We start from the raw sequence: 16,468 nt of genomic DNA on the forward strand, positions 1-16,468 counted from the left end.
TAATTTTTGTATGTTGAATGTCAGAATCGAAGTCAATAACTTTAAATGGACTATCTCCATTTATCATAGTAAATATAGTCTGTTTATCATGATCTATTGTTATATATGGAGGGTCTTTCCATACTTCATCAACCTTAATACTATCACTTAATATCAGGTCACCCACCTTTCATTACCGTAAAAACTTCCTAATTTAGAGCCTTCCTTCACTGATTGTTTAGGTACTTATGGATTTTAAAAACTAAAATTTCCTTAAATGTACTTTAAAATTATTTCTGTATAGAAAATATGAAATGCCATGTTCTTCTCATTTTAACAAAATAAAGCTTTCATTCTCTAAATTAGCATTTGTTTTCCAGCATTGCCAATCCAGTCATTTCAGCCAGCTTCAAAACAATAGTAACCACTCTGACTATAATGAACTCTTCCGATTTGATATATTATGGGATATAGCCAAGATAATCTTAATATCATCTGCGTGGCTTTTATGTGTCAGCATTGTTGTACTTAACATACTGACATAATTGTAAAATTATTTGTTTGTGTGTACATTTCTCTACTTTATTAGATATTCCTTGATGTTTTTCTTTCAAAAAAATTTTTAAAATTATGAAATAGTTCCAGATTTTCTTCTTTCCACAGAACCTGGTGGACATTAACTGCTCAATAAATATTAATGAACTGAGGGTTGAAAACATCACTACATCTTGCCGTGTTTCTATATGCAATGATATATAGTCATGGATTTAATAGCTATGGAGTTTGTATCCAACCATGTTGTTTTCTTTACAAAATTTTTTGAGAAGGTTTAATTTCTAGGAAATGCTAATACTGTACCATGTTTTTGTTTGTACATTCATGTTGTGTAAATGGCACCTGGTACTTTGTCAGGCACTGTGAATGTTACAAAAGTAATAAACAGCCGTTACCCTCAAGTTGTTTAAAGACTGGACAGAAAGATAGGATATAAATAGTCAGCCCTAGGCAAAATGGAGAAGCAGCAATGTCTTCTTTGGCATCCCCAGAGCTATATCCTTTGCTTATGTTATTAAGATGTGAACAGATAATCATGCTGTATAATTGCACTACTTGAGCGAAAACTTAAAGAACTGATCCTGCTTTATCAACCTACTTCTACCATTTCTTTCCCAGGTATACCAATTGGTACTGCCTAAATGAGGCCTGGCCATGGCCAAAAGGGGCAAAGTCACTGTCTTAGTTAGTTCAGGCTGCTATAACTAAATACCATAAACTGGGTGGCTTAAACAACAGACATTTATTTTTCACAGTTCTGGAGGTTGGTAGTCCAAAATCAGAGTGCCTGCGTATTAATCCATTCTCACACAGCTATAATGAACTACCTAAGACTGGGTAATTTATGAAGAAAAATGATTTAATTGACTCACAGTTCCATAGGCTGTACAGGAGGCATGGTTGGGGAGGCCTTGGGAAACTTATAATCATGGTGGAAGGCAAAGGGGAAGCAAGGCATGTCTTAATGTGGCCAGGAGGAGAGAGAGGGAGAGAGAAAAGCAGGAAGTGCTACACACTTAACACAGCCAGATCTCATGAGAACTCTGTCAAGAGACAGCACTAGGGGGATGGTACTAAACTACTAGAAACCACCAGGCCAGGCACAGTGGCTCACGCCTGTAGTCCCAGCACTTTGGGAGGCTGAAGCAGGCGGATCATGAGGTCAGGAGTTTGAGACCAGCCTGACCAACATGGTGAAATGCTGTTTCTACTAAAAATTACAAAAAATTATCCGGGTGTGGTGGCATGTGACTGTAATCCCAGCTACTCAGGAGGCTGAGGCAGGAGAATCGCTTGAACCTGGGAGGTAGAGGTTGCAGTGAGCCGAGATCGTGCCACTGCACTCCAGCATGGGCGACAGAACAAGACTCCATCTCAAAACAAAAAAAAAAAAGAAAAAGAAACTACCCCCATGCCCGCCAGGCCCCTGCTAACACACACACACACACTCGGGATCGCAGTTCAATGTGAGATTTGGATGGAGGAGACACAGAGCCAAACCATATCACCCAGCATAATCAGATTCTGGTAAGGGCCCTTCTCCTGGTTCGCAGACAGCTGTCTGCTCTTTGTATCCTCAGATGGCAGGGAGAAAGAAAGAGAGAGGAAACAAAATCTCTCATAGCTCTTCTTACAAGGGCACTCATCCCGTTCATGAGAGCTTCACTCTCATGACTTAATTACCTCCCAAAGGCCCCACTTCATAATGCCGTCGCATTGGGCTTTAGGCTTGACGTATGCATTTGTTGCGGGGGACACAAACATTCAGTCCTTAACAGTCACTAAATAAGTCCAAGCCCCACCCTCTAAAAAAAACAAGAGAACAAATTTGGCAACTGAATGAATGAAGGAAAAAATATTTCGTGTCAACAAATAGAAAGTACTGGCTACTGCAAAAAAAAAAAAAAAAAAAAAGGTTGTTTGAAATTCCCTTATTAGTAATAAGTATTTGTTATAAGAGAGACTTTTTATATTTTTAACAGTAAGTGACAAATTCTGTATTTTCCTAGCAAAAATTAGAGATGGTAAAAAAATCCACCATGAATGATTTGACACCTTTTTTTTGTTTGTTTTCCCTAATAGGTAAAAAATGGATTTACTTTTTTTTTTTCTCAGAATGAAGATGTACAAATGAAAGAAGCCCTATTCATTGTACTTTAAAATGAATAATATTTTTCAATATGTTTGTCTCCCCACTTTTTAAAAGGAATTTAGAGCGAAGTCAAGAGAATGGGACAAGCAAGAGATACTATATCAGACTCATCTGATTTCTTTAGATGCTCAACAAAAATTATTATCTGAGAAGTGTAATCAGTTTCAGGTAAGTTATCTAATACTATTTTCTAAATCAAAAGTAGAAGTTAAATATTGGTATCTTTACCATTCAGCATGTAATCTATTTACAAATAGAAATGCCAACTAAGAAAAAAATCACCAGAGTAGGTCCAAAGGTGGGTACGGTCATAAGTGCATAGAATATCTGTTAATGGTGAATTTAGTCTACATGTCTCAAAGGATGGAGCTATTTAAAAATCCATTGTTATTGTGTCATTAAATACCATATGTTTTTGTATGCCTACAGGCAAGGCACTCAGAGAGTTTAAGATTGCTTGCTTTACTTCGTATTTTCTTGGCTACTTATAAGACGGAGCATCTCCTCATATACTTTTTAGCCTTTCTCAGGTCTTTCTGTGAATTGCCTATTCATAAACTTTGCCCATTTTTCTTTTGTGTTGTTTGCCTTTTCTTATTGATGTGTAGAAGTGTTTGTACATTAGGAATTATTAACTCTGTTACATGCACTGACAACTTTTCCCCTACAATCAAATTGTTTGTTTGTATTTATTTTTGGTTATAGACTTTTTTCAACCATTGTATAATTGAATTCATAATTTTCTTTTTACACCTTCTAGATTTTTTTTCTTGCTTGATATGGCTTTACTACCACTAACCTCCTTCTCTAGTCTACATCTTTGCTCTGAGGTTATACAAATATATTTTCTCTTTATGCCATCTGAAATTGAAATTTTAAAACAAATACAAGACTGAATTACAAAGACCCAACTTTCATTATCTAGTAACATATTTAAAGATATTCCTACTAATTATTTTCTGTCATTCTTGAACTTCATGTAAGCTTAAATATGACATTCTTCATTTGAGTTACACAGTTTTTATGTTTTTCAGAAACAGGCACAAAGTTACCAAACTCAACTAAATGGTAAAAAACAGTGCTTAGAAGACAGCAGCTCTGAAATTCCTCGTTTGATATGTGACCCAGATCCCAATTGTGAAATCGGTGAAAGAGATGAGTTCATTATTGAAAAACTAAAATCAGCTGTAAGTGAGATAGCACTAAGCAGGAATAAATTACAAGATGAAAATCAGAAGCTCTTGCAAGAACTGAAAATGTACCAAAGACAGTGCCAGGTGAAGATTAATTTTTTGTTTTTCAACTAATATTGTCCATGACTTGTGTAAATGGTAACTCAACAGATATAGGGATTAGAATGGTAGTTTTCTATTATTAATATATGTGAAGATTCTGTTAATATTTCCTCTTAGTAATTTGCACTTGATGGGTAGATTCAATAATCCCATAAGTATGTTACCACACTTAGAGTGCACTTTAGTTCAGCAGTGGCATAATAATAATGTATTACAAGTGCAATGTAACAGTGGTCACTTACAAACCTCTATGCCTTTAGCCATGTACTACCCTCTTCCCGCACTATTTTCTGTTACCCTGTGTCTCTTTGACTCAGAAGAATCCTTGGTTAAAGATACAGGAAATCATGAAGGGTTCAACAATCTAGTAACCTCAGTGAGAGCTATGGAGGTGACTCCAGTGATTTATCACTGGTAATGGTATCATAATCATTTATCAAACAGTAACCTAGAATTTATTTTTAGGTAACTTTCACATTGACAAATATGATTGATAATTTAACAAGCATTAATTTTTTTCTCAACTCAGTAATGTTTTCTTCTTTTTGTCTATTTCTTGTAATCATTAGGAAGGTTATACAGCACTCATCAAAATTACCCATTTCTTTACAGAATATATATTTCTTATTCATTAGTACTTGAGACATTCTTTTATCTCCCATTTTAGGTTTTTTCTCTCACCTCCAAATATTCAGCCTCTTTCCATCACTTCCTACATGACAGTTGGCCCATATCTTTTCCCCACTCTATTCCCTGCTCTACCTAACATACATGATTGAGGTAAGGTCACTGCCTGAGAACTTCCATTTCATCTCCTTGAGATATACCACCCCAAGATCTGTTGCCACTTAAACTCCCAGGGTCATTTCTTAGTCTTGGGCCAACTCCTCATTCCCCCACCTTGCCACATTATATTTGGGATTATATAGGGAGTTAGTCCTTTAACTTCTTTCTCTGCCAGCATCTACTGTTCTATGTTCCTCTTTCCCTATGTTTGGTAAGGGACAGAATTCAAGGCTCCCAGTCTCCCCCATTCAGAGGTGGTTATAAGACATACATATACCCCACCTCAAACTCCAGCTTTAAGGAGGGAGGTCTTATTCTAATACAAGTTAGGATACAGATGTAAACCAGTAAAGAAAGCTGAACTACAAATACTAAACGCAGAGGAAGCCAGAAATTGTCTCAAAATAGCAAAGGCATTGATGGTGTTTTCTCTGGCTTCATTCTAATATAAATGAGGTTAGCACTCTTTCATCTGCTCTAGAGGGTGCCTAGGGGCTTCTAAGTGCTTAGCATCAGCCCACCTCTATCTGAGCTGTGTTTGCATGACTGCGGGCCATGCAGTGATGGGGTCTTTCCTTCTGAGAGGCTGCTGCCTTTTGCTTCCCTAAGTATATGACAACTGGTCATGCCTTCTATTTAAAGGCAACCTAAACTTACATTTTGCAGCTGTCTTTGTACTGCTGGAATCTGCATCAGAATCACATTCAGTAAATAAGAAAATTGTTGTTCTTGGTACTTCCCAAGTATTCTCCTTTAGGCTCTGGGTCATCCAGTGCCAACCAAAGCATTCTCTGCTTTTTCCCTTCTTCTTTTGGCAGGAGAACAGGTGGTGGTGGTTGGTTACATGAATAAGTTCTTTATTGGTGATTTCTGAGATTTTGATACACCCATCACCTGAACAGTATACACTGTACCCAATTTGTAGTCTTTTATCCCTCACCCCCCACCACCCTTTCCCCTGAGTTCCCCAACATCATTCTTATGCCTTCGTAGCCTAATAGCTTAGCTCCTACTTATGAGTGAGAACATAAGTAGGAGCAATAACCAAATGATGTTTCGTTTTCCATTCCTGAGTTACTTGACTTAAAATAATGGTCTTTAATTCCATCCAGGTTGCTGCAAATGCCATTACTTTGTTTCTTTCTATGGCTGTGTAGTATTCATATATATATATGCCACATTTTCTTTATCCACTCATTGATTGATAGGCATTTGAGCTGGTTCCGTATTTTTGCAATTGCAAATTGTGCTGCTATAAACATGTGTGTGAAAGTATCTTTTTCATGTAATGATTTCTTTTCCTCTCGGTAAATACCTAGTAGTAAGATTGCTGGATCAAATGGTAGATCTACTTTGAGTTCTTTAAGGAATCTCCACATTGTTTTCCATAGTGGTTATACTAGTTTACATTCCCACCAGCAGGGTAAAAGTGTTCCCTTTTCACCACACCCATACTAACATCTATTATTTTTTTGATTTTTTGATTATGGCCATTCTTGCAGGAGTAAGGTGGTATGGCATTGTGGTTTTGATTTGCATTTCCCTGATCATTAGTGACGTTCAGCATTTTTTCATATGTTTGTTAGCCATTTGTATACCTTCTTTTGAGAATTGTCATTCATGTGACAATTAGCCCACTTTTTGATGGGATTGTTTGTTCTTTTCTTCCTGATTTGTTTGAGTTCCTTATCAATCTCGGATATTAATCCTTTGTCAGATGCATAGTTAGTGAAGATTTTCTCCCACTCTGTGGGTTATGTGTTTACTGATTATTTATTTTGCTGTGTAGAAGCTCTTTAGTTTAATTAGGTCCCATCTACTTATCTTTGTTTTTGTTGCGTTTGCTTTTGGGTTCTCGGTCATGAAGTCTTTGCCTATGCCAATGTCTAGAAGGGATTTTCCAATGTAAATCTTCTAGAATCTTTGTGGTTTCAGGTCTTAGATTTAAGTCTTTGATCCATCTTGAGTTGATTTTTGTATAAGGTGAGAGATAAGAATCCAACTTCATTCTTCTCCATGTGGCTTGCCAATTATTCTACCACCATTTGTTGAACAGGGTGTTCTTTTCAGACTTTATGTTTTTGTTTGCTTTGTTGACGATCAGTTGGCGGTAAGTATTTGGGTTTATTTCTGGGTTCTCTATTGTGTTCCATTGGTTTCTGTGCCTATTTTTATACCAGTATATGCTGTATTGGTGACTATGGCCTTATAATATAGGGTATTTGGTAATCTGATGCCTCCAGATTTGTTCTTTTTGCTTAGTCTTGCTTTAGCTATGCAGGGTCTTTTTTTGGTTCCATATGAATTCTAAGATTTTTTTCTAATTCAGTGACGAATTATGGTGGTATTTTTATGGGAATTTCATTGAATTTGAAGATTGATTTTGGGAGTATGGTCATTTTCACAATATTGATTCTACCCATCCATGAGCATGGGATGTGTTTCCATTTGTTTGTGTCATCTGTGATTTTTTTCAGCAGCGTTTTGTAGTTTTCCTTGTAGAGGTCTTTCACCTCCTTGGGTAGGTATATTCCTAAGGATTTCTTTCTGTCTTTTTTTTTTTTTTTTTTTTTTTTTTTTTTTACAGCGATTGTAAAAGAGGTTGAGTCTTTATTTGATTTTCAGCATGGTCACTGTTGGTGTATAGCAATGCTGCTGATTTGTGTACATTGATTTTGTATCCTGAAACTTTACTGAATTCATTTATCAGTTCTAGGAGCTTTTTGGATGAATCTTTAGAGTTTTCTAGATATACGATCATGTCATCAGTCAACAGACATAGTTTGACTTCCTTTTTACTGATTTGTATGCCCTTTATTTCTTTGTCTTGTCTGATTGCTCAGGCTAGGACTTTCAGTACTATGTTGAATAGAAGTGCTGAGAGTGGGCATCCTTGTCTTCTTCCAGTTCTCAGGGAGAATGCTTTCAACTTTTCCCCATTCAGAATGATGTTGGCGGTGGGTTTGTTGTAGATGGCTTTTATTACCTTAAGGTATGTCGTTTCCATGCCAATTTTGCAGAGGGTTTTAATCATAAAAGGATGCTGGATTTTGTCAAATTATTCTTCAGTGTCTATTGAGATGATCGTGTGATTTTTGTTTTTAATTCTGTTTATGTGGTGTATTGTGTTTATTGACTTGCATATGTTAAACCATCCCTGCATCCCTCATATGAAACCCACTTGATCATGGTGGATTATCTTTATGATATGCTGTTGGATTCAGTTAGCTAGTATTTTGTTCAGGGTTTTTGCATCTATGTTCATCAGGGATATTGGTCTGTAGTTTTCTTTTTCTCATATCCTTTCCTGGTTTTGATATTAGGGTAATACTAGCTTCATAGAATGATTGAAAGGAGGATTCCCTCTTTCTCTATCTTTTAGAATAGTGTCAGTAAGATTGGTACCAATTCTTCTTTGAATGTTTGATAGAATTTAGCTGTGAATCTGTCTGGTCCTGGACTTCTTTTGTTGGCAATTTTTGTATTACTGTTCCTTTTTTTTTTTTTTAACAGTGTCTTGCTCTGTTCCCCAGGCTGGAGTGCAGTGGCGCAATTTTGGCTCACTGCACCCTCTGCCTCCCAGGTTCAAGCAATTCTTCTACCTCAGCCTCCTGAGAGCTGGGATTACAGGTGCCTACCACCACACCCAGGTAATTTTTGTATTTTTTAGTGCTGGCCAGGCTGGTCTTGAACTCCTGAGCTCAAATGATCTGTCCGCCTTGGCCTGCCAAAGCACTGGCATTACAGGTGTGAGCCACCACACCCGGCCTGTATTACTATTTCAATCTCCCTGCTTGCTATTGTTCTGTTCAGAGTTTCTGTTTCTTCTAGGAGTTTAATCTAGGAGGGTTTACTCTAGGAGGGTTGTATATTTCCAGGAATTTATCCATCTTTTGTAGGTTTTCTACTTTATGCATCTAAAGGTGTTCATACTAGCTTTGAATGATCTTTTGTATTTCAGTAGTATCAGTTGGAATATCTCCTGTTTCATTTCTAATTGAGCTTATTTGGATCTTCTTTCTTCTTGGTTAATCTTGCTAATGGTCTATTGATTTCATTCACCTTTTCAAAGAACCAGCTTTTTGTTTCATTATCTGTTGAATTTTTTTTGTTTCAATTTCATTTAGTTCTGCTCTGATCTTTGTTGTTTCTTTTTTTTTATTGGGTTTGGGGTTGGTTTGTTCTTGTTTCTCTGGTTCCTTGAAGTATGATCTTAGGTTGGCTATTTGAGGTCTTTCAGACTTTTTGATGTAGACATTCAATGCTATGAACTTTCCTCTTAGTACTGTTTTTGCTGTATCCCAGAGGTTTTGATAGGTTGTGTCACTAATGTTCAGTTCAAAGAATTTTTTAATTTCCATCTTGATTTCATTGTTGACCCAACCATCATTCAGGAGCAGGTTACTTAATTTCCATGTATTTGCATGGTTTTGAGAATTCCTTTTGGAGTTGATTTCCAATTTTATCCCACTGTGGTCTGAGAGAGTACTTGCTATAATTTCAGTTGTCTTAAATATGTTGAGACTTGTTTTGTAGCCTATCATATGTTCTTTCTTGTGTAATGTTCCATGTGCTGATGAATAGAATATATATTTGCAGTTCTTGCATAGACTGTAAATATCTGTCAGCTCCATTTGTTCTAGGGTATCATTTAAGTCCATTGTTTATTGGTTGACTTTCTGTCTTGATAACCTGTCTAGTGCTGTCAGTGAAGTATTGAAGTCCCACACTATTACTGTGTTGCTGCCTATCTCATTTCTTAGGTCTAGTGGTAATTGTTTTATAAATTTGGGAGCTCCAGTGTTAGGTGCATATATATTTAGGATTGTGATATTTTCCTGTTGGGCTAGTCCTGTCATCATTATATAATGTCCCTCTTTGCCTTTTTTAACTGTTGGTGCTTTAAAGTCTACTTTATCTGATATAATAGCTGCCCCTGCTTGCTTTTGGTATCCATTTGCATGGAATATCTTTGTCTGCCCCTTTACACCTTAAGTTTGTGTGAGTCCTTATGTGTCAGGTGAATCTCTTGAAGACAGCAGTTACGTGGTTGGTGAATTCTTATCCATTCTGCCATTTTGTATCTGTTAAGTGGAGCATTTAGGCCATTTATATTCAACGTTAGTATTGAGAAGTGAGGTACTATTATATTTGTCATGCTAGTTGTTGCCTGAATACTTATTTTTTCATTGTGTTATGGTTTTATAGGTCCTGTGAGATGTATACTTCAAGGAGATTCTATATTGGTATATTTTGAGGATTTCTTTCAAGATTTAGAGCTCCTTTTAATGCTGGCTTGGTAGTGGTGAATTCTTTCAGCATTTGTTTGTCTGAAAAAGACTGTATCTTTCCTTCGTTTATGAAGCTTAGTTTCACTAGATACAAAATTCTTAGCTGATAATTGTTTCATTTAAGGAGGCTAAAGATAGGATACCAATCCCTTTTAGCTTGTAGAATTTCTGCTGAGAAATCTGCTGTTAATCTGATGGGTTTTTTTTTATAGGTTACCTGATGCTTTTGCCTCACAGCTCTTAAGATTCTTGCCTTTATCTTGACTTTAGATCACTGGAGGACTATGTGCCTAGCCAGTGATCTTTTTATGATTATTTCCCAGGTGTTCTTTGAGCTTCTTGTATTTGGACGTCTAGATCTCTAGCAAGGACAGGAAAGTTTTCCTCAATTATTCCCTCAAATATGTTTTCCAAACATTTAGATTTCTCTTCTTCCTCAGGAACACTAATATTCTTAGGTTTTGTTGCTTAACATAATCCCAAACTTCTTGGAGGCTTTGTTCATTTTTTTAAATTATTTTTTGTCTTTGTCAGAGTGGGTTAATTTGAAAACCTTGTTTTCAAGCTCTGAAGTTCTTTCTTCTGCTTGTCCAATTCTATTACTGAGGCTTTCCAGTGTATCTTTGAATTTCTCTAAGTGTGTCCTTCATTTCCAGAAGTTGTAATTTTTTTTTTATTTATGCTATTTCTCTGGAGATTTTCCCATCCATGTCCTGTATAATTTTTTTTTTATTTCTTAAAGTTGATATTCACCTTTCTCTGGTGCCTCCTTTAGTAGGTTAATAATTGACCTTCTGAATTCTTTTTCTGGCAATTCAGAGATTTCTTCTCATTTTAGATCCATTGCTGGTGAGCTAATGTGATCTTTTGGGGCTGATGAAGAACCTTCTTTTGTCATATTACCAGAATTGTTTTTCTGGTTCCTTCTCTTTTGGGTAGACTATGTCAGATGGAAGATCTGGGGCTCAAGGGCTGTTGCTCAGACTCTTTTGTCCCATGGGGTGCTCCCCTGATGTGGTGCTCTCCCACTTTCCCTAGCGATGGATTCTCTTGGCCCTCCTGGTGTGTTCCTACAATAGTTCTTGGAGCAAAAGTTCATGATGTGTGTCTCTACTGCTGTGTCTCTCCGAGTGGGAGCTGCAAGTTAGTCCTGCCTCCCATCTGCCATTTTCCCCTGCTTTGTCTCTTCTTTAAGTCTTTTAGGATTTGATCCATACAAATCAATGTTCTGCTCAGGCTTATTTTGTTCTGTTCTATTTAGTTTGCCTGAAACATATTTCACTAGTAGGCCCAGTTATAAAGTCTGGTTCTACCCTTCAGTGAGATTCACCTTCTTCACTAACATCAGTTCCTTTTAATATCCCCCAAAATAATTATATTTGGGCCTATTTACAGGATCTGAGAGCATCTTCTTTTTCGGGCTGAGAGTCAGCTTTTGTCTTTGGCTCACTTGTGGGATAGAAGTGGCTACTTTTACACCTGTATTCTTTGGGGAAAAAAAAGATCCTCTGTACCTCTTTCTTGGCAGTATGACTGACTCTGTCTATAATGCTTTCCTTGATGAACTCCACCTTTCTCCTCCTCAGAACTTTATTGTTTATATTTTTCCAAGAAGTAGAATGGAGAATCTTGTTAAAAGAAAAAAATGCTGCAAACAGGGCAAGAGTGTACATTGAGGAACATTATTATAACATTCCTAGCTAGGATCACCATCTCTACTCTCCCTCCAAATAAATGCCTTTAAGCCTATGCTTCTCACACTTAATCACAATGACACACTCCTGGTGGCAAGGAGAGGGAGAACGCATGCAACTTGGGAGTCAATGTGTAGCAGGAAGTAAGAAGAATCAAACCAGCTGCTGGCCAAGGTGGCCCTATCATTTACTGATATCATTTAATTAACTTACCCTTCCCACCCAAGTTCAACAGGATGTAACTTACCACACTTCTTCCTTATTCCTCAAAGATTTCTACAAACTTCTAGGGGCTTACATGCACACCTGAGAAGGCTCTATGGGTTGCCTGGGCTAAGGAAAGTCCATGTTACCTATTTTTATTTTTCCTTATGGTATTTATATATTAATGTACTTAATAATTTATTAATGTTTCTGAATATAACTAACAAAATTAAAATCCAGCTACTCATAGAAGTCAATATAATTGTGAAGTCTTTTTACTTATACTAAAGGTTGCAAAACAGCAGTACCCATTGCCTAATTTTTATGACTTTCATTTAAATTAGTGGCTCTATATTGGGGTAATTTTTCCTCCCACGTGATATTTGGCAATGCCTGGATACATTTTTGGTTACCACAACAAGGAAAGGAGTGTGACCAGCATCTAATGAGTAGAGACCAGAGATGGTGTTAAACACCCTACAGTGCACAAGACAACCCTACAACAGAGAATCGCCCAGTCCCAAATGCCAATAGTGCTAAAATTGATCAACCCTTTTAAAAATTTTGAAATAAGTCATTTTTCTCATATTCTTCACTAGTAATTCTCTAACTTCATTTTGTGATGTTTTCTATAGCTAATAACAACTACCTGTGTGGTCTCACATTATTTTTAATGGATAGCACTTGATTGAGAAATTTCATCCTGCTCTGTTGTTGTTGTTGTTGTTGTTTTGTTTTTTGGTTTGGTTTTGTTTTGCTTTTGACACAGAGTCTGGCTCTGTCACCCAGACTGGAGTGCAGTGGCGCAATCTTGGCTCACTGCAAGCTCCGCCTCCCAGGTTCACGCCATTCTCCTGTCTCAGCCTCCGTAGTAGCTGGGACTACAGGCACCTGCCACCACACCTGGCTATTTTTTGTATTTTTAGTAGAGACAGGGTTTCACCGTGTTAGCCAGGATGGTCTCGATCTCCTGACCTCATGATCTGCCCTCCTTAGCCTCCCAAAGTGCTGGGATTACAGGCGTGAGTCACCGCGCCTGGCCAGTTAATAACAACTTTTAATGTGACTGATATCTATACTGATTTCTATGAGGAAGTTTACCAAATTTTTTTTTTACAAATATTTGTTCATTTAAAAAACAATTTAATTATCCTTGGATCTAGGACCATTATTAAATTTGAACTAAGAATCTCCATTTTATATTTTACAAAAGAATCACGTGTATTAAAAATCAAACCAAATTATTCTGGACCATGTTTTATGAAAAACAAAATCTGTTGTAGAACTAATGAAACGATTTTGAAAAGAAATTTGGTTCAAAAACTTTAAGATGTCTAAAAGATTTCTACTCTCAGGAAAACACTATTTTTCATCCATTTAGGAAAAAATCCTGAATATATTGCATTAATTTAGCTTTTCCTCTGTTTCATTTCCAAATTTTACTCATGTTTCATTCTTTTCTTTAGGATAAATCTAAATGAAAATACATCAATTATTTATATATGATAGTTGATTTGAAGGTTTAGAATCACCGCTCCTCTCAAACCATTAGGCAAACCTCTAACTAAACAGATGGGCTTTAAACATGTTTTACAAAATTTATATTTTACCAAATGGGAATAACTGGAGGTAACTGATACTATAACCGATATATGTATTTGGAAAGAAGTTTCTCTTCCCTTTTCACAAAACTGTCACGACAGAGTGTTCCACATCATACACATAAATGCAAAAAGACAACCATTTCCATCTGAATTACTGTCATTTCTTGTATGTAAAATTCTCTTTGTTTATAGCACACTTTAATGCCAGATGCATCTCAATTTTCACATGAATCACATCCCATTTGTCTTTCCACAACCTTGAAATGTATCAGTATACTTCTTAATTTCATTGCATATATTTATTCATTATGTTACACTCTACATGTTTTTTAAATGTGCAGTATTTTTCATGGGAAGTTAATGACAAAAATAGATGGCTCTGCATTTTTCTAATATCTATGACAGGAAAGTTAACCTTTTTTTGTTTGCTTGTTAATGTATCATTAAGGTGCTAGAGCAACATTGTCCAGTAGTAATATAATGTAAGCCACAAATATAATTTAAATTTTCCTACTAGCCGAATTAAAAGAAGTCAAGAAAAATGAGTGAAACTAACATATCATAGCAATATATTTTATTCAATCCACTATATATCCAAAATATTATCATTCAAAAATGTAATCAACATATAAAAAGTTACTGAGTTTTTTTCTTTTTTTCATACTAAGTCTTCAAAATCTGGTGTGTATTTTATGCTTCCAACATATCTCATATTACATGCTAAGTATTCATCTGAAGTACCTGATCTGTATTTAGATCCCATACAATTTTACAGTTTAAAAAGTTGATTTACATACTTAAGTTGTTCCAAACAAACTTGAAAATGTTCCATTACTGAGTCAAGTACCAAAGAATCATTTTCCTCAATATTTGCACCCACATTCACAAACAATTGATTTGATTTTCATGCAGAAGCATACTAATTTTAAAACTACATCTCAGTTAAATCAATTCACTAATTCTTGTGTTAATTCGGTATTAACCTTGAATTCAAGGTCAAAAAACAATTTTAGATTTATCAATATCAAGAAAGCCTGCAAATTTTTCTTGTACTTTTGCAAGGAAGTTACATGCTGTCATTTATAAGTAAAATACTTTGTATATTCATTGACGTGTCAAATCATTATTACTAATTTGTATTATGAAAAGTTTGAATTTTAACATATATGCTTGTACCTGTGTAGTTAGGTCATGAATAAGCTTTTTTCCTCTCAGTGATGTCTCCAAATTTCACTCTTACAGATATTATTTTCTAATAACAGTAAACAAATATATTGTATTATTACCATATTTTACAGAGTTTCTGCTAACCCTAGCTTGTGGCAACACTATATATATATATATATATATATATTTATTTATTTATTTTTATTTTTATTTTTTTTGAGACGGAATCTCGCTCTGTCGCCCAGGCTGGAGTGCAGTGCCCGGATCTCAGCTCACTGCAAGCTCCACCTCCCGGGTTTACGCCATTCTCCTGCCTCAGCCTCCCGAGTAGCTGGGACTATAGGCGCCCGACACCTCGCCCGGCTAGTTTTTTTTGTTGTTGTTGTTTTGTTTTTTTGGTTTTTTTTTTTAGTAGAGACGGCGTTTCACCGTGTTAGCCAGGATGGTCTCCATCTCCTGACGCCGTGATCCGCCCGTCTCGGCCTCCCAAAGTGCTGGGATTACAGGCTTAAGCCACGGTGCGTGGCCGCAACACTATATTTTATAGGCCTAAGGTTAGAGCTTTTTGTGGACTCCCCTTCCCCGAATGAAAGCAGATGCACTTTTCTACATACAGCTTCATATTTGATGGCTCCCTAGTGGCAAATTTGCAAACCAGGGAGCCCACGTAATGCCTTCCTCAACTGGGCAAAGTTATGGGTGACATTCACATTAACTCGGTTTGTGTTTCTGATTGGTAATCTATTGTTTTGCAGTTCTTTTATTATTGAAATGTTTAATCTTGTCTGAAAAATCTCCACTGTTCAAAACGGAGGCTTTATCCAAACAAGTCTTTATCCAAACAAGTCCATTAAATCACCAATTTCAATCTTTTTATATTTATTTCCAAGTGGTCAGGAAGTTCTGGGGCTAAAGTAATGCTACTAGGCCCCTCACTGAACACAGGCCTCCTGGAAAACAGCATATATTTAAGGCTTGGTAAAAATAAATTATCTGGGAACTCATTATATCCTATACCTTCTATACAATTATTCTTCCAGGCTTTGTGAACTTCTGGATAAGAATTAATAAATAAGAAAGCATATGTCCACATAAGAGCTTATACATTAATTTTCGTAACAGCATTATTTGTAATAGCCGAAAAGTAGAAACAACCCAAATGTCCATCAACTGATGAATAGATAAACAAAATGTGGTATATCCACATAGTGGAACATTATTCAGCCATAAGCAGGAATCAACCGCTGATATATGCTACAACATGGATGAACCTTGAAAGCATTATGCTACATTAAAGAAGCCAGTCACAAAAGGCCACATAGTGTATGATACCATTTGTATGAAACATCTAGAATAGGCAATTCCCTAGAGATATAACATAGATTAGTGGTTGCCAGGAGCTGGAGGAAGGGGAAAATGGGGAGTGACTGTTAATGAGTGTGAGGTTTCCTTTGGGGATGATGAAAATGCTCTGGAATAAAGTAGTGGTGATGTTCAACTTTGTGACTAAATTAAAAAGTGCTGGATTGTACACTTTAAATGGGCATATTTATGGTATGTGGATTATATTTCGATGAATATTAATAATTCAATAATGATTTTTCAATGAATATTAAGTATATCTATATATTAAGAATTATTTAACAAATGATTTTTTTAAATATAGTATTTTCTATAGCCTTTACTAGCAGAGAAGTCCCTTGCCCTTAGAACCTCCCATCCTGTCTTTACCAATACATTA

The 16,468-nt window shown here is 36.2% G+C and overlaps 1 protein-coding gene across 1 annotated transcript in view; it reads left to right on the forward strand.

Moving 5' to 3' along the window:
• DEUP1 (deuterosome assembly protein 1) overlaps positions 1 to 16,468 on the forward strand; it is a 98,843-nt gene that overhangs the window by 39,746 nt on the left and 42,629 nt on the right. Inside the window, exons 6-7 of the mRNA XM_005579349.4 lie at positions 2,741 to 2,854; positions 3,721 to 3,963. Of these exons, the coding sequence (XP_005579406.2) occupies positions 2,741 to 2,854; positions 3,721 to 3,963 (357 nt within the window). The remainder of the gene's footprint in view (positions 1 to 2,740; positions 2,855 to 3,720; positions 3,964 to 16,468) is intronic.

The sequence above is a fragment of the Macaca fascicularis genome, chromosome 14, assembly GCF_037993035.2.
Source record: "Macaca fascicularis isolate 582-1 chromosome 14, T2T-MFA8v1.1".
Taxonomy (NCBI): Eukaryota; Metazoa; Chordata; class Mammalia; order Primates; family Cercopithecidae; genus Macaca; species Macaca fascicularis.